Genomic DNA, 24860 nt, shown 5'->3' with positions numbered 1-24860 from the left:
ACAGCGACTTCTGGTCGCCCAGGCGGTCGATATGCTCGGCCTGTAACTTTTGGCCGAATAAACGTCTTCTACTACTACTACTACTAAGAGGCAGATATAGTAGAGAGGTGCGCGCGCGCCGGATGCCACTCCTCCTTTGAAGTGGTTGTGTTACCTCCAGAACCGAGTGCTGACGGATAGTAGGGATGAGACATGGCAGGAATGCCAACTGTGCAAGTGAATCAATGTAAAGAAGTACAAAGAAGATATGCAAGAAAGGTGGGTGTAAATAACTGTGTGTGATGCGTCCCGTGCAAAACGGAATGAAAGTCTAATACTATTTGTTTCCATTGTACCTTCCCACCTATCGCCTGTCAATTAAATTTAACGCGAAAGCATTAAAGACCCCGTTGACCAGAAAATCCGGTGTCGGCGTTGTGAGCGAAAAATCCCGAGCATGACTCTGGCAGGTGATGCTCAGAAAGCAACCGAAAAGGCAGGTGGGCCACTGTAAGGAGATAGCGCCACCCAGCGGCGTTCGTGAGGAGAAGAAGACAAAGCACGAGGAGCGCGTGCGGAGGGGAACGCGGGGCAGGTCGAAGAGGATCACGGGGCAGAGAAGAGAAGAGCGCAGTGGGCGACGGACGTGGACGAGTTCTGCTGGCTCCCCGAGTTCCGGGCTTGGGCCTTAGCCGCAGACGTCCGGGCCACCAGACCTGGACATCCATCGTCGAGAGCCTCAACCACCAGGCCCAGGCGCCACTCTTCTCCGTCCATCCGTCAGCTGCTCCACACAGGCTGCTTCTAGCGCCTACGTGACTTTTCCGGGATACCAGACCTGGAAACCGTGCCGGGAGCCCACGGACGCCGACGCTGCGGTAGCGTTGCATCGACATTGGAACGCCAAGAGACTCCCTGACTGCCCGACACCCAGCCAGTCCTCCCCGCTCGTTGCTCGAAGAAGAGACAAGTAGTGTGACTTTCCTCTTTGACTTTCTTTTTTCTGCATTTTTCGTAAGCACTTTGTTCTGTTCCCCCGTGTGTTGTTGCGTTGCTCTCTTGTTCCTTTCCTTTTTTCTCGCTCATATTGAAATTGGTTTCCTTTCCGATAAAAGCCGCCTCGTTTATTGTTTGTACTTTTGTGTCTGTTTAAAATAAGACCTGCAATCACACAGATCCTCACAGCCACCTAGGTCACGTGATCTTGCATCAGCACCGTCGTCGTTTCGGATGACGTGGTTGTTGCGACGCGCGTCTTTTCTTTCAATATTTCCTCTCAAATTTGTCATAACGTAGGTCATGACTGAAAACGCGGCGCTCGGCTTGCTGTGTGCGTCCTTCGGCAGCTTAAATTTGTTGTGTCTCCCTATTTGTCTTGCCATCGCTGGGATTTTCCATACCATCTGCGAGTACACGAACACACATACGCCTCGGCTTTTCTCGTAATGGGGCTAGTTATAAGGCTTTCGTCTTAAAAGGCGCGCGCTGCAGCATTCGTCCTTCTCATCAGTCTGTTTCTCTCGCGCTGTGGATCTTTAAATATGCTAATGACTAGACCGAAAATTATTTTGCGTGCTTCTTGGCGCATCAGTGAGGCGTGACATCGGCTCCCTTAAAATTGAAAATTGTTTTTTGAGGAAAGGAAATGGCGCAATACTTCCCTCTAATCTAAAGCCCATTGAGAGGCTTTACTCTAATCTCGTTGGATACCCGAACCGCGCCATAAGAGAAAGGAGGAAGGTGGGAGTGAAAGAAGAAAGAGGTGCCGCAACTCGAAACTGAAACTGCAGCTGTTCCAGGGGAGTGTGCCAGGATTTCTGCCAGCGTTCGTCTATTCTTTGTTACGCGAAAATTTGGTTTTAAGAATTTAGCTTGTTCTCCTTTGTGCTCAGAAGATCAGAACCAGATAAAAATGTGTGTTTTCCTCGGTTTCTCTTAAATTACTGGGTTCTCCAAACGACACTCACATTTCTTGCGTTCAGCTTGCTTATTTGTTTGATTAACAACAAATATTACACGAGAACAGCGCAAAAGACTGCGAACGAAAGGAAAAAACACGGCTTTTTGTTCAGTACGTCTTGCTTTTTGTACTGAAATCCACAAAAGAAACCAGACTTCTGGGACAGGAAGTCGGGACGGGTCGTCCAACTTCCGGTACTGCACTTATGGAGGAAGGGAAGTACTTCATGCTCGCGCACATGATAATCCATCAAAAACGCCACTATGGCGCTCGCCTCGTGAAGCGGGAATGCTGCATAATGTATCCAGCCACCTAATGGAGTTCAGTGGCATAACCAACACAACCAGACCAGCACTTGAAGCTGATCTGAAGCGCTCTGAGAACGGTGATGGTGTGCGATGTCTGCTGCAGTGCCTCCTTTCTGCTCCTCCGACTGGAGCGATTGTGGAGGACCCAGCGGCAGCCGGACGCGCTGGACGAGAGGAGCAACAGCGACTTCAACGCCAACGCCAGCGAGATCTACCAAAGGAGGAGCACCAACAGCAGAGCGAAGAAGCGGTGAACGGTGTTCCATCGGTAAGCGGAGATTTTGAAAGCGGGAATGCGGCATCCAGCCACCCAATGGAGGTCAGTGGCATAACCAGCACAACCAGACCAGCATTTGAAGCTGGTTTGGAGGACTCGAAGAACGGTAGTGGTTCGCCATGTCTGCTCCAGTACCTCCTTTCTGCTCCTCCAACTCGAGCGAATGTGGAGGACCCAGCGGCAGCCGGGCGCGCTGGACGAGCGGAGCAGAGGCCTCGACGCCAATGCCGGCGAGAAGAGCTACGAAAGGCGAAAAACCAACAGCACAGCGAAGAAGCAGTGGACGGTGTTCCATCGGTGAGTGGAGATTCGGAGGCGGCCCGTCGCGCTCGGCGAGCGGAACAGCAACGCATTAGACGCCAGCGTCAACGTGAAGAGGGAGATCCTGCTGTACAGCGTCGACGAGAAGCTAACGCTGAGGCAATGCGAAGGAAGCGCCAAGCGGAGGCCGAGGCGAAGAAGAGAAAACAGCGAAATCGCCAAGAAAGCTGTGAGAGTGCCTCGAATTTGTTCAGTCGAATGTACCGAGACAACCCATTCGGATACGCTTGCTCGGTATGCCACCGCCTGGGGTTTCGCGACGACTTGAGAGAACTGCCGAAGGGTAATCATTCTGTGCTTCGCGAAGCATTTAAGGACGCTGACCTGGAAACGTTCATGCTTTGTGCTACGTGCTACCGAACTGTGAAAGACAACAAGGTTCGGCACCTCCCAACGAGGAACGGAACCCGGCAAAACCCGACTACCTCCCAGCCCTGAATACGGTGGGCAAATGCATATTCTCCTCTTGAATCCAGTTTATGCAGATTTGACGTTAATGCACGGCGGAGGGCAACTTCGAATTAAGGGACCAGTGGTAAACGTATGTGTGGACGTCGACAAAATGGTGAAGTCATGGCCTAGAAACACCAAGCAAGAACGGTGTAGTGTATTGCATCGTTCAGAGAGGATGCCACACACCCGGCGGCGATCGACCTCGCCTGTCGCGCTACGTGAATCCCTTAGCCAGGGAATTGGAAACCCGGAGCCAGGCATCCAGGGAGAGATGAAAACAACAGACAGATGTGCGCTGTGACCATGCTCTGTACTGATGCTGGTGCCCTATAATAGGCCAGTTGAATTTGATTAGAGTGTTGTCCTTTCTGATTAATTGGAAGACACTACAACTGGGCTGACCAGGCCATAAGATTCCACCTGAAATGCCACCAGGTCGCCAGTAGTTCGACTCACGTGGCTGGCCTGGTCAAGAACAACAAGGTAACTGTGGCTCAAATTTCTCAAAATCGATTTTGGATGGAATAGAATACGTGTGTGATGCCATTCCAGCCGAAGATAAACCCATTGAAACAGTGCTGGCGTGCAGTGCCATCACTGACCCAGCGCACGTCCGCACAGCACTGTCGTTGGGCCAACACAGTATGACATTGGAAGACAATTCGCAAGCCCTCAAACATTCTGTTCGATGAACACATAGAAGAGCTGGCATTGCCCCAGGTCAGACCGACTGCATCTGCACAGCAAGTAACAAGGGTGGAGCTTCAGAGTCAAGAGTGTGTGAAGAAAGCGGTACAGTATGATGTGGCATTCATGCATGAAATCCCGAACACCGCACGATACTGGTTCTACCACAAGAATACCCTCTTCTCAATTGTTCATCAACTCTGAAAGCCAACCGTGTTCCTAGTGCTGCCTGCTTCTGAAGTGCATTGGCTGGAGCTCCTGAATGTACGGAGCGACTGTGCCTCAAGCTGGATGAAGTCAGCATATCCATGAGGAATATGAACTGCCTGTACAGAGCACTTCTTATGAACGAAGACCTGGTCATGTGTGTGACCTGCTTCGATCAATTGGACCACGTTATCATGAGCATTTGAAGAACATGAAAATTTCACTGTTTGCACCGTGCACGTTAGTGGATCTCAGACTGAGTTTCAGCACAAGGGAAGTGCATACATGCAAAACCTTCTGCGGTTAGATAACATGCTGAACGAAGAGCTCTCGATGAGCAACATGCCTGGCACTGTCAGAATGGCGGAGAAGCTGATGTCTGTGAGCCGTACCATGCTTCCAAATCCTCATGCCCAGATCCACCAGAGCAGGCATGTGCTACAAGAATAGCACGAGATGTCGAGGTGCCTGTGAATGAAACGACGGTGATCACCCTGCCTCCACCAGTCGTGTACGATATGCTGGAGACGATGTCCTACGAGAGTATTGAGCAATTCTGAGCTCATCGTAACATGTAGGACCAAGATGATTACATCTCTCTCCTTTAGTCCAGTGTCCCCCACCTGATGCTAATGTTAAAATGGTATGTGGAGCAGAAGAGCGGGACCTACTTCAACCAGTGGATTGCTTTGGTTCTGGTCTCCAACATGGACCTGATAACTCTCTACATGTTTGCACATGCAATATACATGGTGTGGTATGTTAACAAGGCAAATAGAGGGATGTCCCGCGTGCACTGTGCAATCAAGGAAGTTATGGATTCATCTAAAGAAGTGTACATAACATGCTCGAATGCACTTCTTTATCATGCCATAAGGATGCTGAATGCTTTAGGGATGCCTGCACGAGAAACAATGTGGTTTCTGCTGAACCAGAGCATGTCTGAGACCAGCTGGATTATCTTGTCCGCCAACATCGCCTGGCCAGGAAAGTGAACGTGAGTTCGCAAGACCCACGACAAATGGAACTCGAAGGCCTACACCAGTCAAGCGCAGATTTGTGGAAGAAGACGAAAAATAAAAACTATTAAGATTGACCAACTAATCTTGAGCGCATCATGTCTGCTGAATTCATAATTGGGTACAAAGGCAGCAGAGAGCCATTGTGCGCTACCACTGTTATCTGTTGACCAATGCTTGCAACTTCAAATGTGAGCCCGTAATGCTCTTCCATTCCTTCTGAAAGGAGGTGAACACAACTCCTTTGGTGGAAGACCTCATCGCTCCCTTTAAGGTCCACAGTCGAAATACGCAAAATGGTGAGCATCTGCTTGTTATGTGACTGCAGGATGAAGGGACAAAATACTGACATGGAGCGAATTTGCATGCAACTTATACTTTCATAGTTCATTTCATTGCGGCTTTTTGAGCAAGAAAGCAGGGTATAAATATAGCTAGCGTGTGAGAATAATCTGGCTGCATATTAATGCACATCTAGGCTCTTTTGGCGACAGCAAATAGGTGACTTATCCTGGCGGCTACAGTTTTCTTCCGCTGAGCATATGGTTATAGCAGCCATGTTATGAAGATGACGGAATGGAAAAGCATTCAGTGGAGTTAAAAAACCCTTGGGAGTTAAAGTAATCTTGTGCTCGTTCTTACAAATGTGCATTGTAGGCATTGCCCACAACTCAGCTAATAAAAAAATCATAATTTTGCCATGTATCATCATCATCGGCCTAACTACACCTACTGCAGGACAAAACCCTCTCCCATGTGCCATTCTTACCCTAAGCATGTATAAATGTTAAAGAAATGCTTCATTCAGGTAATTGCGATGCCTTCTTTTTAGCACTTACTGTCCTATTACAAATCTGCTTTACCTTGGGGGATTCCCCTCACAATTAGTCCGGCAGCTCTTACAGTGGCATGCAAAACTCTGCAACAGTTAAGCTTGCAGATTTTAAAAATGTGCACGTTTGGAAGTCCTGTGTATCCAGTCTGTTTGACTGTTTTTAAGCTTTCCACAATGTTGACTAAGCTGAAGGTGACTGCGTTTTTCGTGCAGCCTTGGCATGTCACTCCTCTCCTAGGATCTTGTGTGCCAGGAGTCCTGCTGCCAGATTGAACGTTGCCCATTCCACGGCTAGGTCTGTTCTCCCTCGAGTGCAGCATCAGTTGCCTGAATGGTTCCATCCAGTGCCTGCAAAGGTATCAAGTGTTCTAGTGTGGACTTCAGTTCTGTTCTGGACAGTTCTGGACAAGCACTTGTGGTGGCTTTAGTTTGATCGTGCAGTGGAAAGAAACGATCGAAATCTTAAATATTTATGTTCTTCATGAAATGGAAGCCTACTAATGACTTTCTGTTTATTGATGTAGTTGGATACTACTCAGAAACGAAGCTGCGAATTCCCCTCAAAGGAAGCTTTCCAGCCAGTAGCGTCGACGGATTCTCATGATGTTGTGGTTAATCCCTTTGCACGTGGTAGCGTAGCTTCGCACGAGCAGGGGCTGCCAGATGCATGGGGATTAACTGCGGATCAAGGTGTCATGATAATCTGCTGACACCACTGGCTGGAAGGCCTCCTTTGAGCGGCAGCTGCTTCGTTCTTGAGTTGTATTCAACTATATAGTGTTTGTGACGGAACAACGCAAAACACCGGGACAATAGACAAGCGCTGACTTACAACTGGTTTTTATTTCGAAGAAACACTGCTTCTTATACCTTCTTCTCCTGCTCAAAAAAAACAACAAATGCGTCACAACCATATCGTTCAAGCGTCCAAAAAAAATAAGATAAATAATCACAGAGATTTATAATCACATTTTTAACATTTCAAATTCTTTCTTAGTCAAAGCACCAGACGGCGTGCTGACACAATCATCGCGCAGACTCGCTACCGAAGCTGCCTCGATTATTTCCCTGACTAACTGGTCTTTGTGATTAGCCAAAGCTTTGCATTTCTGGAAAACAGGTGCACAACTTGTTGAAGGGCAATCTCTGCAATGAATTCCCAGGTTCCGGCAAGCTTGCTCGAAATTAGTTTTGTGTTCTTGTAGCCTTTCGTTCATGCACCTATCAGTCTGCCCTATGTATTGTTTACCACATGCCACTGGCAACGAATAAACAAGGCCTACGGTGCACTCCACAAAGGGGGTTCAATGCTTTATCGTGCATCCCTGCTGCTTTTTGGTCGGGTCGGAATTGAATAGTGTGTGTGACGACACATGGTCCACTACGTGCAAAGTATTCTTCGGCACTTTTTTTTTTGTGACACTGAAAGTGTTCGGTGTGCTTTTCTCAATTCAGCTTGAATGTGTACTTTGGTACTCTGGTGGATTTACCACTGCTTGATGAGCTACTTTCTTTTGTATTTTCTCTCGTGCACAGTGGGTGTGTGTGTGTTGTTTGATGCTGTAGGGCAGCGAAAGACAGGTAGCCTCCAAAATATTTTCTTACCACTAAAGTGGTGATATGGCATGCATTCACCACTGGCTCAACATTTGTGAATAGTGAGGGATCTACAAAATAAATGCTGCATCACTGGAAATTCTCTGTGTGCACACAGCATAGCACATCTGTCTGCGGCCATTTACAACTTCCTCATAATGCAGGCCAATCTGTTACCCCTCTAAAAGTGGCGCAGATGACTTCTCTTTTGTATTTTATTGTATGGGCTCACAAAGCCGAGCCAGACTGTGTATCTCTGTGCTCTTGTTTTGTGCTGCTTGTTTCGCATCATATGTGTAGCGGTGTAACAGCCATTACCTTTCCAGTCCACTTGTCTTCTGTGGTCCCATACCTCGGCACCAATAGAGGTGGCTCAATCACACTCACACTCACGGCCACTCGCACTCACATCCACTCATTCACATTCACACTCATGTCCACTCACACTCGCAACCACTCACTCACATTCCCACTCATGACCACTCGCACTCACAACCACTCACTCGCATTCACACTCATGACTACTCGCACTCACAACCACTCACTCACACTCGCACTCATGTCCACTCACACTCCCAACCACTCACTCACACTCGCACTAATGTCCACTCACACTCACAACCACTCACGCTCGCTCTCATGACCACTCGCACTCACAACCACTCACTCACACTCGCACTCATGTCCACTCACACTCACAACCACTCACTCACACTCATGACCACTCGCACTCCCAACCACTCACACTCATGTCCGCTCACTCTCATTCACGTTCACTCACTCTCTCCTTGTTTGCTAACAACGGAGGGGTTGAGAGATTTACTGCCGCAGCTGACTGCCCTATTTGGCCAATTTCACATCTTCACTGCTCGATGAAAGTGGTCACTGATCACGCATATTCCATGCACTGAATGGTACGCACGTGCGCTTCCGGGCTTGCTGCTGAGACCACGAGTGCCTGTTCAGCGTCAGCTAAAATCCTTAGAGAAGTTTTTGAACGGTGTCCATAGGCGTGCGCAGGATTCTCCATGAGAACGAGCCATGTTTCAGCGCAGTGCCCCCCACCCCCACCACCAACCTTCTCTCCTAGGCCCTTGCGGCCAGAACAGAGCGCAAAGGTGAGGATTGATTATAGAACATTTTTTCCATGCGATGTAATTTCAAAACATACGAGATATTATTCAGCAGTAGTTTTTATATTAATCTGTAACATCGGCAGAGGAATATATGGTATAGAGAGGATAAGCCGCTGGTTCTTTCACACTCAAAATGTGAACAAAGAGAGGGGAAAGGGTCAGGGTGCTTGCCAGAGTTTCCACAAGAGGTCTTGTCTTCATCCTGACTAAGACAGCCCTCTTGTTGAAACGTTCGCAAGCACACTGAGGCTTTCGGCTCTCTTGTTCACCACGTGAGTACCGGCAGAGGAAGGCATGCCACTGCGTCGCGGAAGTAGCAGTGTAACATCCCGCTTCCAAAGTAATTTCCATTCTCTCTAAACCACAGCAAATGTGACAGATTTGTTTTTTTTTTCACTGTCACAGCAAAAAAGAACCTGAAAAGCTTGCCTCAAAATAACCCGGACAGTAAACAGTTCTTGAGCGCAACATCATAGGTCTTCGGCCACTAAAAAACCTGATTGGACATAGCACTGCACTGTAAACTGTGACGGAACAGGTCCGACAAGTAATTGTATGAGGTAGACTTGGCGATTAGGGGGCTTAGACGATTCAGGGGGAGGGGGGGGGGGCACCTCCCTCCCTTGTGCGTGCGCCTATGACGGTGTCTGGGTAAAAATAATGAATTTGTCTTGGCAATAGTATTGTATGGTGTCTAATTACCAATATTTGGTCTTGCTTGACAATGACGTTCCGTGACTCTGCATGAACACATTGGAGTCAAATGGCAACTATGAATACTTTTCGCGGCATCGAAAATGGAGCGTGTTTTTCAAACGATCGAGTGATTTCCTCACGCAAAGGAAAATGGCTGGAATGGGCCGCAAGTAGAGGATTTCCCCGCGTAATAACGATGCTAAGGGGAGTTGTCATTAGCAATCCATTTACAGAACCTCCTAAGCTACAATGTGTGACCGATCTGTGGACATGTCTGCAGCGCAGAACGTTTTCTGCATTGCACATAATCCCTGTCTGAAGGAGGTTTTACAAACCGGCGCGGTGTTTTTGAGGCTAGTGCGTGCGGAGACCACATGCACATCCGCGTGGTGATAGGGAGCGCTTACATTTCACCTGATTATTCTTCAACGTTGTTCGCGGAAGAATGCGTATGCAGGTAACCTGTGAGCCATTTTGTAGCGCGCGCCTTACTTCACTGAAAACACGAAAAATAAACAAAATCGCATTTCACAAGCTTCTTTCGATTTCACTCCCCAGTGACAAATCTTAGGCGCCAAGTAGGTCAGGTTTTCGCGTGGGTCCGGCCCAATCAACAAATTACAGCCAGAGCAGAGCTCTGCAATGCACACACCTGGGCACACAAAAAAAACCTAAGAGTCCACTGCAGCCCTCGAGATCCCATCTTACGGTAGTCATTGCCAAGAAGCGGACAGTCGTTGTTTCAGCAGTAAGCATCGTAACTCTTGTGTATATGAGGTCGAGCCGTGCGAGGAGCGTGGCAAGATACACCTGTCTATATTTTCAGGACTGGCAATGCGAAATTCGATAAAGGATCTCACAAAACTTGTAGAGGCACATTGCATCCGCGAAGGGTCTGCAAAGGATCTCACAAAACTTGTAGAGGCACATTGCATCCGCGAAGGGTCTGCGCCCATGCCAATGGTGAACTACAAATGGAACGAAATATTGCCGTTCCTGTGCCAGCGGAATCCTTTGCTTCGGTTGTCCAAAGACACGAGCATGATGCCTTATGCTGCCTCGAGCGCCCTCAGTAGTCAATATTTGCTTCCCTCAGCTGTCAACAACATGAAAATAGCTAAGCGGATATCGTCGTCGCGAAACATACGTGACAGACTTCGCTGTCGCGTCCACCCACCACTCACATCCACTCATTGCCACTCACCTCCACTCACAACCACTCATTGCTACTCACGTCTGCTCACAACCACTCATTGCCACTCATGTCCACTCACAACCACTCATTGCCACTCACGTCCACACACAACCACTCATTGCCACTCATGTCCAATCACAACCCCTCATTGCCACTCATGTCCACTCACATCTACTCATCAAACATATCCACTCACCACTCACCTCTACTCACGCTCACATCCACTCACTCGCACTCACACACATCTCCACTTACACTCACATCCACTCACTCACACTCATGGCCACCCATGCTGACATCCACTCACTCGCACTCCCACTTATGACCACCGGCACTCATATCCACTCACTCGCACTAACACTCGGGTCTACTCAAACTCACAACCACTCACTCGCACTCACACTCGTGACCACCCTCACTCACATCCACTCACTCGCACTCACACTCACGTTCATTAACAATCACGACCACTCACTCACACTCGCACTCACAGACGTGAGTGTGAGTGTGAGTGAGGCGACATGAGTGCACTCATGAGTGAGTGTGCCGACCTATGTGTGGTCCTGATGTGTGTAAGATGAGAAATCTTGCTGTAGATTAATTGTGTGCCCTCGTATCTGGCCCGATCTCTTCTTGACATCATTTCTCCTTTCACCCTGTGTCATGTAGCCACAAAAAGAACCTTTTCATTAAGGGAATAAAATGTGTCCTCCAGCTGATTTGCTTTGCAACTCCCATGAGAGCTTGAAAGAAAATTGGCAGCAAATTAGCAGAACAAGCAAATTTCCAGTGGTTGGGAGGGGAGCAATAATGTTATTTGAAACACTTAATATGACACTTTTTCAGATCTGTCATTTTTGTTATAACCTTTTGCACCAAACTTACTGCTTAACTTTTTAATCATCGGTGATTATCAGGCAGGGCAGCACCGTTTCATTTATATCTATCCTGGCCTTACTATTAACTTTATCAATGTTATCGATGCTGTATCCCACCTCTGCGCATTTCAGGTACTTGATTTAATTTTCAAAACACTGTTCCACATTTTCCATGTCTCTGTTGTCTGTGCACTATCGTACTTATTGTGTGGTTGCATGAATAAGGTCAGTTTTTGATCACACAGTCCAACTCGAATTGATTGAATGTCATGCTGCCCATTGTTTCCACCTTTTGCTGTCTGTGATGAATTCAATCACTGTTGAACAGGAAGAATCAATATTCTTTGACAACCGTCTTCTGTCATTCATGCAGTAAAGCTTCCACCACGACTGCAGCGGTGAGACGGCTATTGGCACCCCTGCTCTCGTGATCGCCGCTTACTTCAATAGCCACGTGCCTTGTGAGCCGACACTGTTTGATGTATCCTGCTGGTTCACCGTGTCTTCTTTGAAAACATGGAGTTTTCAGATGCTCTGCTGTTTGGGTGCTTTTTGTTGAAGTGAGCTGTTTTCTTTCTTGCAAAACGCAAAGGCCCCTTTTTTGCAGTGACACAAGCACTGGTATTTGTGTCCTCATTGGGTGGCCTGAGGAGTGCATTCTGCACCTCACTCCTTTCACTCTGTTTACCCCTTAATTGCAAGCAGTAGTATGTCTCTGCTGCAGTCTTTTATTTCAGACGGTGATGATTTGATATTCAGTGTTGCAAGGACAGGGTGGCCAAAGAGCTGCATGGCTAATATGCTTTTGGTCTGCAAGAAAGGAAAGTAAAAGACCCGTTTGGTCGTGCTTTTCACCCTAGAGAAGCACTGCTAGGATGGAGGAAAGCTTGTCATCATCATCATCGGCCTGACTACGCCCACTGCAGGGCAAATGCCTCTCCCATGTCTCTCCAATTAACCCTGTTCTTTGCCAGTTGCGGCCGCCGTATCCCCACCAACTTCTTAATCTCATCTGCCCACCTAACTTTCTGCCGCCCCCTGCTACGCTTGCCTTCTCTTGGAATCTACTTCGTTACCCTTAAGGACCACCGGTTATCTTGCCTTCGCAATACATGCCCTGCCCAAGCCCACTTCTTCCTCTTGGTTTCGACTAGGATGTCCTTAACCTGCATTTGCTCCCTCACGCACTCTGCCCGCTTCCGATCTCTTAACGTTACACCTGTAATTTTTCTTTCCATAGCTGGCTGCGTTGTCCTTAACTTAAGCTGAACCTTCTTTGTTAGCCTCCACGTTTCTGCCCCATAGGTGAGTACCGGTAAGGTACAGCTGTTGTAGACTCGTACCCATAAGGAAAACTGGTAAGCACTTAGTGGTACTCTGTATTGAGCCTTGCAACCTGTGCATACGAAGTGGATGCTCAGAACCACTATGCCACCACTGCGGTCACCTGCTTAGTTTGCCGCTTAGTACACCTTGCTTCAAAATCAGGGTTTGCACCATACTGACTGATGACAGTTACTGTTGAACACACAGATATCAAAAGTGCCAACAGCCGTTGAAACTGCCACAACTGGGAGTGGTACTGGCAAACACACCTATGGCTAGTCTACATGTAGCATGCACTCAAAAGTAGAAGGTTAGACAGTCGCCACTATAACTTAGTTGGTCAAGCACCATATGCAACATGTGGAGGTTGTGGGTTCGGATTCCACTGGTGGCATGCTTTTGACTTTTGTTCTAATTTCCGTAGGATTATCTTTTATCTAAATTATTGCAGTGCTAACTTTGTTACTTTGAGCAATGCCACCTTTAAAAAAAAATGCATTGCTCTGAATTTTCAATGGCCGTTGGCTTCTTTCACATGTGCATCATAACGAGCCTCCTCATTTCCCTACTCTCCTATGCTTGGTGATCATGCATTCTAATATCTTAATTTTGGTGGCTTATGGAGCCATCCAACTCTCTCACTGTTGGCTGGCAAAAGATAGGGGGTGTGTGGTCAGTCTGGTTTTGTGTCAGTCTTTCCCAGTGGAAGCTTGATGCAAGTTCACTATGCTGTAGTTCAGGATGAGCTTTCGGCTTCTTGCCGAAAATATCCCCTGCATACTGTAATGTTGCATATTCTCCGCTGTTGTTCATTGCGATGGTTAATGAAAAACAGTCTCAACATTGAGTGCCATTTGTTGTATCAGGATGCACTTGGAAATCTTCATCTGCACTTCCAGATGTCAGCACTAATGTTTGGCTGCATTGACCTGGCATGAAGCTAGTGCTTTTCAAGGCATCCTCTTAGCACTGAACCTCCACATTGGCTGAATATGCATTGTTCGCATTGTTCCACTGCAGTTGCAATGCTAGCTAAACCTGCTGCTACTTTTGAGTGGCTTATTTGCCTCATGTTTAAGGATTCTCCTGAATTTTATGTAAAGTCACTACGGTGTCTACTCGATTGAACAAGATTAGAGGAACGGTTGCACCCATGCACAGTGATGAAACTCCGTCCATGCTAAGGTTACAGTCTGGGGCCATGGCCAACTGGTAATTTCATAAGCTCTTGTGTATCTGCCTCTTTTAAACTCTGAGCTTGAGCATCTTGATTAAATTCATGAGGCTTCTCTGGAATGCTTTGCAGTTTTCTCACTCTCGCTTCCTGATGAATCACAAATTCAATAAAAAGCACCCCATCCACTCTATGTGCATGAGTCTCGGCGAAGTGCAAAGCAGATTCTTTGGAAAAAAGGACACTTGGGGAGCTGGCCTTCACTGTTTTCCAGCATGACACTTGAAAAATGACACACAGACAAGTTGACACACAGGCACTGACTTCCAACAGTTGTTTATTTGGAAGAACTGCCACTTTTATTCAAATTCTGCAAAAATTAAACAAGAAAAAGGTGGAAGTTAGTACTCTGCTTTTGTCGGGGATACCAGAGGTGCACTAATACGACAGTCATGCTGATTAGATATTTCAGCGGCCTGCACAGTCTCCCTCACTATGTGGTCATATTTTAGCGGCCTGCACAGTCTCCCTCACTATTTGGTCAGAGTGCCTGCTGACCACAAAACAGCTGGCAAGATCTTGTGTGCACTCCCTTTTGATGCCTGAATCTTGATCTTGTTTATACTCACAGTGATGCAGCACCAGATTTCCTGTGCCTCTATTCTAAGTTCTGTATTCATGCTCCTTCAGGTGCCCTCTTAAGCATCTTCCTGTCTGACCGACATAATACTTGCCACAGAAAAAGGCAGTTGACTATAAAACTCCTACACACTCAATGAAGGGCTTGTGATGAGTCATGTTACATCGTCTACACTCATCATCCTACCTGTTCACCTGTGCACACAGTCTGTCTACCTTCTGCACGACATTCTCGACACAACAACGACCAGTCTTCTTGTGTCGGCATAGCACGTTGCCTATGTAGGCAATGACTACTACTATCTTTCTTTTCCGAGGTTCTTGTTCTTCATCTCTGTTCCTGGCTCATGCTTCTTGTTTCTCCTTGAACAGGTGTTCAAAAACAGACGTAACTGTAGGTTGGGGTTGGGGGGTATCCTGCGGCGTCAAGACGAGCCACCTGATCATCTAAGCTTTCTATGAGGGCATGATCTGTGGATCGCATTCCTCAGGCACAGACTGGCATTCACCCTCTTTGTCTTCTTGGAATGGGCTGACCAGGTTGGCAGCTTGCAGCTCCAATCAGTGAATGACCAACTAATCTGCACCCTTGCCTTATTTTAAGCAGGGATCAGGGTTCCACTACACAGCGTTGGCCTTTTGTACATGCCTTGAGGTGGCCTGGCTGTCTAGCTTGAGCAGGTGTGCTTGTCATTTGTAGCAGAGTGCACAGTTCTTCAGTGAGCACGTGAGAACCTTAAATCATGCTAAAAATTGTTCAAGTAATACTTTGGTTTGGGGTAGTTTGTTCGTAATTGCAAGTGATTCTGAAGTTGGCATGAAAGAACAAAGAACAAAGACGGTGCATAAAATCACTGCACCGACCCCATTCCCATTGTTTTTGTGTGCTTTCTTTGTTCCTGTTCTCTTTTGTGCCGCCTTTAGAATTCATTATAATAAAAATTATTATTAAAGTAAATTGTGCCAGTGTCTTAGTAGGAACTGTGTCACTGCAGGAGCTGAACTGTGGGCAATATCTTGAAAAACAAACAAACAGTACAGGGTTCATTGCGTTTGGTTGAGTACTGGCAGCTCATTGTGCCACAGAAGGTGGCATCATAGCTCGTAGCAAAAGGTGAGGAGATAAAGAAGTCCCTAACAACTTCTTGAAATAATTTTCATTTGTAGCCATTTGGCCATGCTTGGGTGCATGCAAACAAGTAATTGCTCCCTTATTTCAAATCTACTTCACCTCGGGGAGGGGGAGGATTTCCCCAAACACATTGGACAAACAAGTAATTTGTGCTGTCAGTGTTTTTTCAGCAGGTGCAATGATATGTGTGGATTGCTTAGCATAGGTTCAGAGGTAAAATGGTGTGCAACGCCCTGATCAAGTACCCCTCAACAGTAACAGTCGTAGACTTCCAAAACTCTGTTGGAGCATTTTTGGAGCTATCGTGTTCCTGAACACTGCCAGCCTTGGGTAAAGCAATGCTTGTAGTGCGAAGGATTTGCTTGCAGCACTTAAGTGGTGTTCTTTCTTCTTTGCCACTTGTCAACATCATGTCACCGAAATGCTTTAACCTGTGTGTTAAAGGGACTTTGAGGAGAAATTGGAGTTTGCCGGTATGAATACCTGCTGTGTTCTGATGACAAAGAGGCTATGTCCACTCAAAATGTAGCTTTTACAAGCTATAAAAGACAAAATTCAATATGGGTATTGCTGTCATTTCTGCTTATCACTTGTAGATTGCAATGATGTCAAGACCGATTTTTGAATGCGGATCTCCGAGGCCGGGCTACAACACCATTCGTTTTGAAATGGTGATCGTGGAGTCCTTTTCACTTGCAATATCGCGGGTTTGGTTGGAGTGGTAGGAAAAAAAATGTCCCCTTTTGAAATTCAATTTCTTTGGAAATAATTGTCTTTTGTTGCCAAACATCAACCAACATGGCCACATTGAAGCAAACGATTTTTGCTGAGAACAAAAATTCTATGGCATTGTCCTCAGGGTCATGTAAGACGTGTTACCAGATACTGACCAGAGGATAGTAGAAGTTCAGCAGGAATAACATCACTGTGCCTGTAGTTACCGGTTAAATATCACTACCACAATGCTGGGAGCACAGTCTGCGCTTTCTGTTGAGATACTCTGTGGCCTGTACATTTTCCCTAATCCTTGGTCATTGAGTCAGTACAAGCGTCGATGTGTCAATTCCTCATGTGAGGGTTACTTCCACAGAAAGTATCTATGCCTGACACATGCTTTGTAGTGTCTAGATGGCCAGTTGTGGCAGGGTGTGTCAAACCATTCAGGATGTGCCAATGAATTAAGGGAGTCTATAAAGAGAGAGGATAGCATTGATGACACAGTCGTCTTTCGGGCCGCCGCGGTGGCTCAGTGGTTATGGTGCTCGGCTACTGACCCGAAAGACACGGGTTCGATCCCGGCCGCGGCGGTTGAATTTCTTTGGAGGAGAAATTCTAGAGGCCCGTGTACTGTGCGATGTCAGTGCACGTTAAAGAACCCCAGGTGGTCGAAATTTCCGGAGCCCTTCACTACGGCGTCTCTCATAGCCTCAGTCGCTTTGGGACGTTAAACCCCATGAAAACCAAAAACCAAAACAGGAGCAAAGGTTGGTTGTTCGCAACGGCACTGTTGTCCAAGGCACTACTGAGTAGTGCCATGCCATTGTGTAAAAATTTAACCCACTGTCTAGTCTTAACACATAAATGCCAAAACATCAGAGGTTTTACAATATTAAAATATTTTTTCATATAAGACATTTATTTGACTTCAGAATTCAGAATCATTCTTTTATTGATGGAAATAATTTTTTCAATACCAACTTTTTAGCCATTTACAGTGTAGGAGACTAGTCAAATTTGCTACCTGTAATATGTGATAAAGCTTCAAACATTTGATATAGACCGTAAGATTATGTTTCTCATCACGTGCAGTACATTTCTTGTGACAATGCACAAAAAGTATTAGTTTTTCTTACAGAATTGCTATGTAATCATTTAGTGGGGTTGAATTTTAAAATGGCTTCCAGAGAAGACTGGTCAATATTCCTGAACATGCACAATAGAGAAAAATGAACACACACACCACAATGCTTGCATAGAGCCTCTTGAACCTATGCCATCAGGCGAAAGCTTTTACACGACAAATTTTTAGAGTTACTGCAGAAAAAAGCAGTGTATGTCGCTAGGCGTATATGTGTTAATAAGCACAACTGCCTTACTAGAGAAGCCTAGAAGCTCCTCCATTCTGTTTTACAAATCTTCCAGAGATATGACAGAATGTGCTTGTGGAACACATGAAATCATTAAGCACAGCTGCTTGTAGCGTTGTTTTTTTGCACATGCGATGCATCACAGTGTTTATTTTTGCAGGCACGGAGCTGCCATCAAGAAGCCAAAGGAAAGAGTTTGCAGGAAACACTACAAGTCAACTGTTACCCATCTTCACTGGCCACACATAACGAGTTTATAAAATAGCATGTCTGGTGATTGAAAGATGTAGTGTATATGCACGCGGTGGGGTACTTAGGCTGGCATCTCTTTGTTCCAAGGAAACTGCACATGGACTGTGACTGGCAGCTGGGTCTCGTGCAAGGGGTTCTGTGTGATCATGTGTATGAGTGCTTTCAACTTTGAAACTGTACCATAAATAATGATATGGTCTTGTTTTTGTTGTTTTTTTATCGTGGTGCTTGGTATTTCTTTCCCTAAATGTTGTGCAACAAAATTTTTTGGAATGCCATCTAGTGCCACTTATTCTTTCACCTTGCTTGTGTTCGAGTATAGCATGGGAAACTGAAGGCACATTTGTTGAAGGCACAGTTGAAAGTAAGCGCTCGTGTTGTCCAAGGTCTCTTCTCTGTCCGTGTTTTTTAGCGCTTGTACGTGTCTGTCTACGTGTCTACATTTATGGCGTCATCACAGCTGCCAGCGGGCAGTTGGCAGCCATTATGCTCGGCATTCTATTTGCTGCTTGGGTGCCGGTCATAGCAAGGGCGTCCGCTAAGGAAAGCTACTAACATCGCATGAACCAACTCTGTCTCCTTTCGAAGCTGGCAGATGTGATTGCTTTCACTCTTAGAAGTTGTTTTTCTTGATGTTTTTCTGCACTGACAGCGACCACCACCAGCAGCTAACTGGCGCTTGCAGTCTCAAAACTCTGCCAACTTGTCAAACCTAGAGGGGGTGTCAGCCTGTACAGGCATGGATAGACGTGGCATTATACGAGGGAGGCAGAAAGAACTTTATCAGGACCCAGTAATAAGTGCCAAGGATGTAAGCTTATGTTCATTGCACCTTCTTTGTCGTGTTCCTATTGTCACTGCTACCATTTTTTGTAAGTGGCTACCTGACTGACTCATTGGGGTTTTCTGCTCTGTAATCAAATTCATTTCACATGGTTTCTTTCTGGCGTGGTAGATACTATGTCGTGAATCTTGATCCAAATGAGTACGTCACTGTCAGGCTATGCAAGTCTGAGAAAGGGCTGGACCCTGGCGGGTCTGAAGCTTTTTCTTATAATTTAAGATAGTCTTCATTTTGGTTTTGGGGCAACCTTGAAAGGTGCTTCTCTGTATGGAGGCATGTCTCAGTGCTAAGCTATTGCGATAAGCGCGATAAGCCTTCTGTGTGGCTCTTCTCTAAGCTCCATCTGTCCTGTGGTGTCATGCTTGTGCAGGTTACTAGTGTCCAGTATTGAAAACACCCCTCCTTAGTAATGGGTGCATACGAGAGAAGTCAAGCATATGTTCTGCAATAATTGCATGTTCTCCTTTTGGGAATGGAAAATGAGGCTTTGTCTTTTTATGGATACATGTCACTTAATATCTCACAAGAGCCTTGAGTTGGTACTTTGATGCACATTTATGTGGCAATGTCTGAATAATTGTTTTGCAAACATCTTCAGCTATCAAATCACATGTCCCTGGTCACCAATCTTCATGTGCATTTAAATCCTTCAGCAGGTGCTGAAAAACGATTACTGGGCTAGTTGGGGTTGGGGTACTGGCTGCATGTTGGCTAGCGCGAATAAAACAGCGGACAGAGACAGAGAGAGTGTGTCCCATCTGTTTCTTTGTCTCTGTCCGCTGTTTTATTCATGCTAGCTAACAGCGGTGGCTCAGTGGTTATGGTGCTCGGCTGCTGACCCGAAAGACGCGGGTTCGATCCCGGCCGCGGTGGTTGAATTTCTTTGGAGGAGAAATTCTAGAGGCCCGTGTACTGTGCGATGTCAGTGCACGTTAAAGAACCCCAGGTGGTCGAAATTTCCGGAGCCCTCCACTATGGCGTCTCTCATAGCCTGAGTTGCTTTGGGACGTTAAACCCCATAAACCAAACCAAACCATCATGCTAGCTAACATGTCGCAACTAGCAACTAGTGTGCTGAAAAATGATGAAAAATGAAATCCACTTTTAATGGCATTTGAACTTTTCAGGAAAGTTATCTCTTCTTTTTTTGTTGTGCCATTCGCATGGAGCAAGCTTCCTTCATCATATTTTTATCCATGTTTGTGTGGGAAACGAGCTGGATAAAAGAAAAAATACTTGAGAAGTGATGTGAGCCCTTGTTATAAATATATTTTCTCTTGTTTCCAGGTCAGGAGCCCGTCGTCTCATATTTTTGATGAAATCCAAGCCTCCACTGCACCAGTCTGTGGACTGGCCTTGACCGAGACATTGTTACTTCCGCGCTGTCCTCAGTGCAATGCATATTTTTCAAGAGTTTCTCAGCATGCGTTATCACTTGCATCACACATCTACAGGCTGTTGTGACCAAAAATGTACTTCTTATTTTGCACTTTACATGATGCGTCGCTGCATATATTTTCACTTTGCATCCACGGCAGCAATTACTCTGCCGCATTTTCACGCATTTTTTCAACCCACCCAAGTATTCCTGAAATGCAACCGCACGCATTGCCATGTAGGTTGTTGTGTATGCGGAGGAGAGCTCCTGTGATGATAATTGCTGTCAGCTAAGGTGGTACTAATGGGAGTTTGATGAATGTGATCATGTGCAACATTCTGCCAGATGACATCTATTTGTTGCCTGGTGCTCCCGTACTGTGCTACTGAGACCACATTTGGTGTGTCAATTTAATGAGTGTAGGGGCACTATGACAGCAATGTGTCTGATGGCTAAGGGAATGCTTATGGTCTGCTCTTCCAAAAAGGTTTACTAAGCATTTCAAGTGAGGGAATCGAAAGCTATTATAAGCAGGTGGAAGAAGTGTTTTTGCTCATGCAAAAGTGAACCGCTGGCACCAGTCTTCGTGGTTTGGTGCTGGGCTTTGTGGTGAAGGGCAAATGGGTTTGCGAAAGTGTGTGCGCATTTGGGAATCTTTTGTCTCATGCATTACATATGATTATCTGAACTGATCATAGTTTGTGCAATAGCTACTGTATTCCAGAAAAGGGCAAATACGGGCTGGTTGGTACATGTTTTACGAATTGGAAAAACCGCAATCAAAGACGAGACACAAGAAGGACAAAACACCAGCGCTGACTAACAACCAAATGGTTTATTGCTACAGGTGAGGCAGCATATAAATGAAATGGCACGAGTAAAAATACAAAATAAGCATGAGAGAAAGATACCACACAACTTGACTAAAAAAAGATATAGAGAACAAGTCTCGCAGAAACCATCTTGCTGTGCACTGTGTTGAGTGTGAAGATCGGACCACTATCATCGCCCCTTATAAAGATGAGACCACAAGGCTCATTTTTGGAGGCTTGCCATATCAAAAAGCTTGGTAACACCTGTATCAGCAGCCCATCGATAAATCTACTATCAAAGGAACTTGTGAAAGGATCAGTGACATGCCTTTTTTTTAGTCGAGTTGTGTGGTTGTGCGGTATCTTTCTCTCATGCTTATTTTGTGTTTTTATTCCTGCCATTTCATTTATATGCTGCCTCATCTGTAGCAATAAACCATTTGGTTGTTAGTCAGCGCTGGTGTTTTGTCCTTCTTGTGTCTCGTCTTTGATTGCGCTGTTTTTCCAATTCGTAAAGCTACTGTATACTTATAAATGTTTTCAACATTTATTTCTTCTATGGTTTAATGAATTCCTTGGTCAGCCAGAAAATCCAGCCACCTATTCACTTATTCTGAATGGGCAGTGTGAAGTTTTGATTGCTGTGCACAGCATACACTGGATGTAGAAAGCATAACATAATTTATAGGTTTGGTATAAAGACTAAGTTAGCTAATAACTTGTAGCTTATATTGAAAACTGTGTTGGATTACAATTCACTATTTCATTCTGCTGGCATACAGTCGGGTTCCTGGAGGTGTATTGGGAAACCTGTGCCATGCATAATGGTTAATGGTTTTGAGTGGTCATTTGCTTGTTGTCTGTGCACATCTGTGCAAGTCTGACTGATATGATTGCATAGTCTACAAACTGCTATTCATAATTACATCAGCGAGTTTCAGCACTTTGTCAAGATAGAAGAATTTCAGTAACAAGGACTTGACAGACATTTTGATTTTCTTATGTTTTGGTGCTTTTGCAGCCGTCATTTATTAGGTAGAACAATAGTTTTACGTATAGCTGCCTAGAATAGTGGTGACATAATATATAAGTCTTTGGAGCATAAAGAATCTCTGAAGAATAGCAATAAGTATTTCGCACCTGTGACAATGATTCTCTCAGACGTCTCTCATGATTTTCAGGCTTTATCATTAGACGGAGCAGGTGACAACACGAATGTGGGGTGACCAGTAGAATGATAGTGTTAAATTGAAGTAGAATGATAGTGTTAAATTGAAAAAGAAAGTGCCATTAACATCATTAAGGCCCAGCTGGGGGTTAGTAACTGGAAATTGGCTGGCAGAGGGGAGAGATACGGAGTATAACGAATCAGGAGAACTTGAACTTTGGCTCGCTGAATTCTGACTTCACATATGCCAGTAGTGTGAAAAGGCCTGAGCTAGGTCATTCTCATCGCGTATTAACGCTTTCAAAGGTAGTCCATTTCTTGTCCGTGCATTGAGATGTACCCATCACAGTGGCTCAGTGATGAGGGCATTTGGCTGTTAAGCCTGAGTATGCAGGATCAGGCCTCATTTTGATAGAGGCAAAATTTTCAGGACGCCCACATGCTGAGCGGTGTTGATGCATGTTTAAAAAATTGCCGGCGGTGTAGCTTAGTTTGGCTAAACTTGAATGACGTGCGCTAACGATCTATGTCGTTTGGCATTGCAAATGTTAGGTTGAAATGTTCTTGTTCTTGTTCACTAATTAAAATGCATTGATGGAGGTTGAAACAAATTGGATGAGGTGGGGACAGCTTTCAGTCCCATCATACGAGGAGCTTTTGACAACCCCTTAAGGTGCCAGACTGAAAGTGCCTCGAGATGAACAGTCGCCACCCTCTCTTGCATCCGCAGTCCCCTTCTTTAGAACCCGCACACGTCACTTTCGCCATATGTGTGTACAATGGGAACCGGGGCCTCTTTTCTGTTTCAGAGGCCCGCATGGTCAGTGTGGCAGAAAGTGAGAGCCACCGCTTTCTCCTCCCCTTCCTACCCCGCGTTCATTCGCATGTGTTTCTCTGGGAAGAGGCGCAGGGGTGGGGGAAGGAGTTCCTACTGTAACTTGCTTGCACGTGGAGGCTTTGAACAGACAACGGCGAAATCCACAGATGTGGCAGCCCTAGCGCTCTTTTTTAAAAACCTCAGAGGGTTGAAATTAATTCAGAGCCTTCAATTACGACATCTCTCTTTTTCTTTTGCCCCCTTCTTTGTTCCTTCCCTCAAGGAGCGGTTCAAACCTCCACTGAGACTGAGACAGTTACTGCGCCTCTCATTTCCTCATAACCTAGTTGTTATTATTGAAGTGTGTCCTTCACATTTTAGAAAACATATACTTTCTTTCACTGCGCAGGCCATGTCACCAATAGGGGCAGGGACGACGTCTCGCTGCGTAGACTGAAATCACAACCAGCAGTGCAGCGGTTTCGCTGCACTGACCATGACTATGCTACGGCTATCCACACCGACGGGAAGAAACCCGAGAGGAGCCACATCAGAGAGCGCTCCTATCAGTGCGGCCATTGCAGCCAGAGCTTTGGAAGGAGTAGTATCCTGAAAAACCACCTTCGCACCCACACGGGTGAGAGGCCGTACCAGTGTGCGCACTGCAACAAGAGCTTCAAACAGAGGAACGTCTTGACATCGCACCTTCGCATTCACACGGGCGAGAGGCCATATCAGTGCCCGCACTGCAGCAAGAGCTTTGCATACAACAGTTCCTTGATAACGCACCTTCGCGTCCACACGGGCGAGAGGCCATATCATTGCCACCTTTGTCCCAAGGCCTTTACACAGGCTGTAAACTTAAATAGGCACTTGCTCTCCCACAAGCGTCGAAAACCATTGCACTGACACTTTTGCTTGAGGGCATTTGTGCACAGACTGCAGCTGGAATAAACGTAGCAAGCAGAATAATTACACAGTGGGATCCACTGTTCCAAAGAGCCGCTGCATGTTCTGCCAGCATCCTCTAAAGAACTTGGAGGACATCGCTATGCGTTGCTTGAATACACCAGTCTGGCTGTAAGGTATTTGTTAAAAAAAAGAGACCAATTGGAAAGTGCCTGAGATAGGCTGTGTTTTTTAATGTTTTGCATGATGCCAGAGAGGGGCTGTGAGTAAAGTGTGATTGTGGTAACAGTTATCGGAAATTCTGCTGTTCCACGTAGATCCAGACGACAAAATGTAAAGCCTGTGCACTGAAGATGAGGGATGCTGGCTGTGTAATACTAGAGTCTTCTTAACTTCATGATATTTTTTTACTGGATGTTCTCCGACAGGTGGGTTTGGAAAAGCAAAAGTGGTTAAGAAACGGCCATTACAAAACCAGGCAGCGTATAGTCTGTGGTCCAGTACTTATTTATGGCACAAAGCTCTTGCCTTTTTCCCAACGGGTAATTTGAGGGATTCCTTCTTTTCTTTGTGGTTGCTTGCGATGATTTGTCAAGCAAATGTCTTTCGACAGATTTTTTTTTGTGTTAGTGACATGTAAATGAATAAAGGTACCGTAGAATAAAGATGATGCTCAATTTTGCCATTTTTAATCTGCTGCGGCTCATATCTTCTAACAGTGCATTGCGTCCCAGGAGTGCTGACTTGAAAGGACCCATGGTAGTAAAATTATTCC

General features: G+C 45.9%; 1 protein-coding gene across 17 annotated transcripts; it reads left to right on the top strand.

Moving 5' to 3' along the window:
• Positions 1-571: 571 nt before the first annotated feature.
• Positions 572-24772, top strand: LOC149335307 (uncharacterized). 17 transcript variants are annotated; one of them, XM_089551987.1, is made up of 3 exons: positions 572-949; positions 6285-6402; positions 23586-24772. In XM_089551987.1, exons 2-3 carry the CDS (start codon positions 6378-6380, stop codon positions 24083-24085), a joined length of 525 nt encoding a protein of 174 aa, XP_089408113.1. In that variant the 5' UTR covers positions 572-949; positions 6285-6377; the 3' UTR covers positions 24086-24772. The 17 variants fall into 17 exon arrangements, 10 of the variants coding, with proteins under 10 accessions (XP_089408113.1, XP_089408108.1, XP_089408109.1 ...); XM_089551982.1 differs by having other exon boundaries at positions 573-949; positions 6260-6402; XM_089551983.1 differs by having other exon boundaries at positions 573-993; positions 6260-6402.
• The last annotated feature ends 88 nt before the right edge of the window (positions 24773-24860 follow it).

This window comes from Amblyomma mixtum, chromosome 7 (assembly GCF_055824585.1).
Source record: "Amblyomma mixtum isolate Tamu chromosome 7, ASM5582458v1, whole genome shotgun sequence".
NCBI lineage: Eukaryota > Metazoa > Arthropoda > Arachnida > Ixodida > Ixodidae > Amblyomma > Amblyomma mixtum.
Note: the sequence above shows the minus strand (reverse complement) of the source record. Positions and strands in the feature narration are given on the sequence as shown.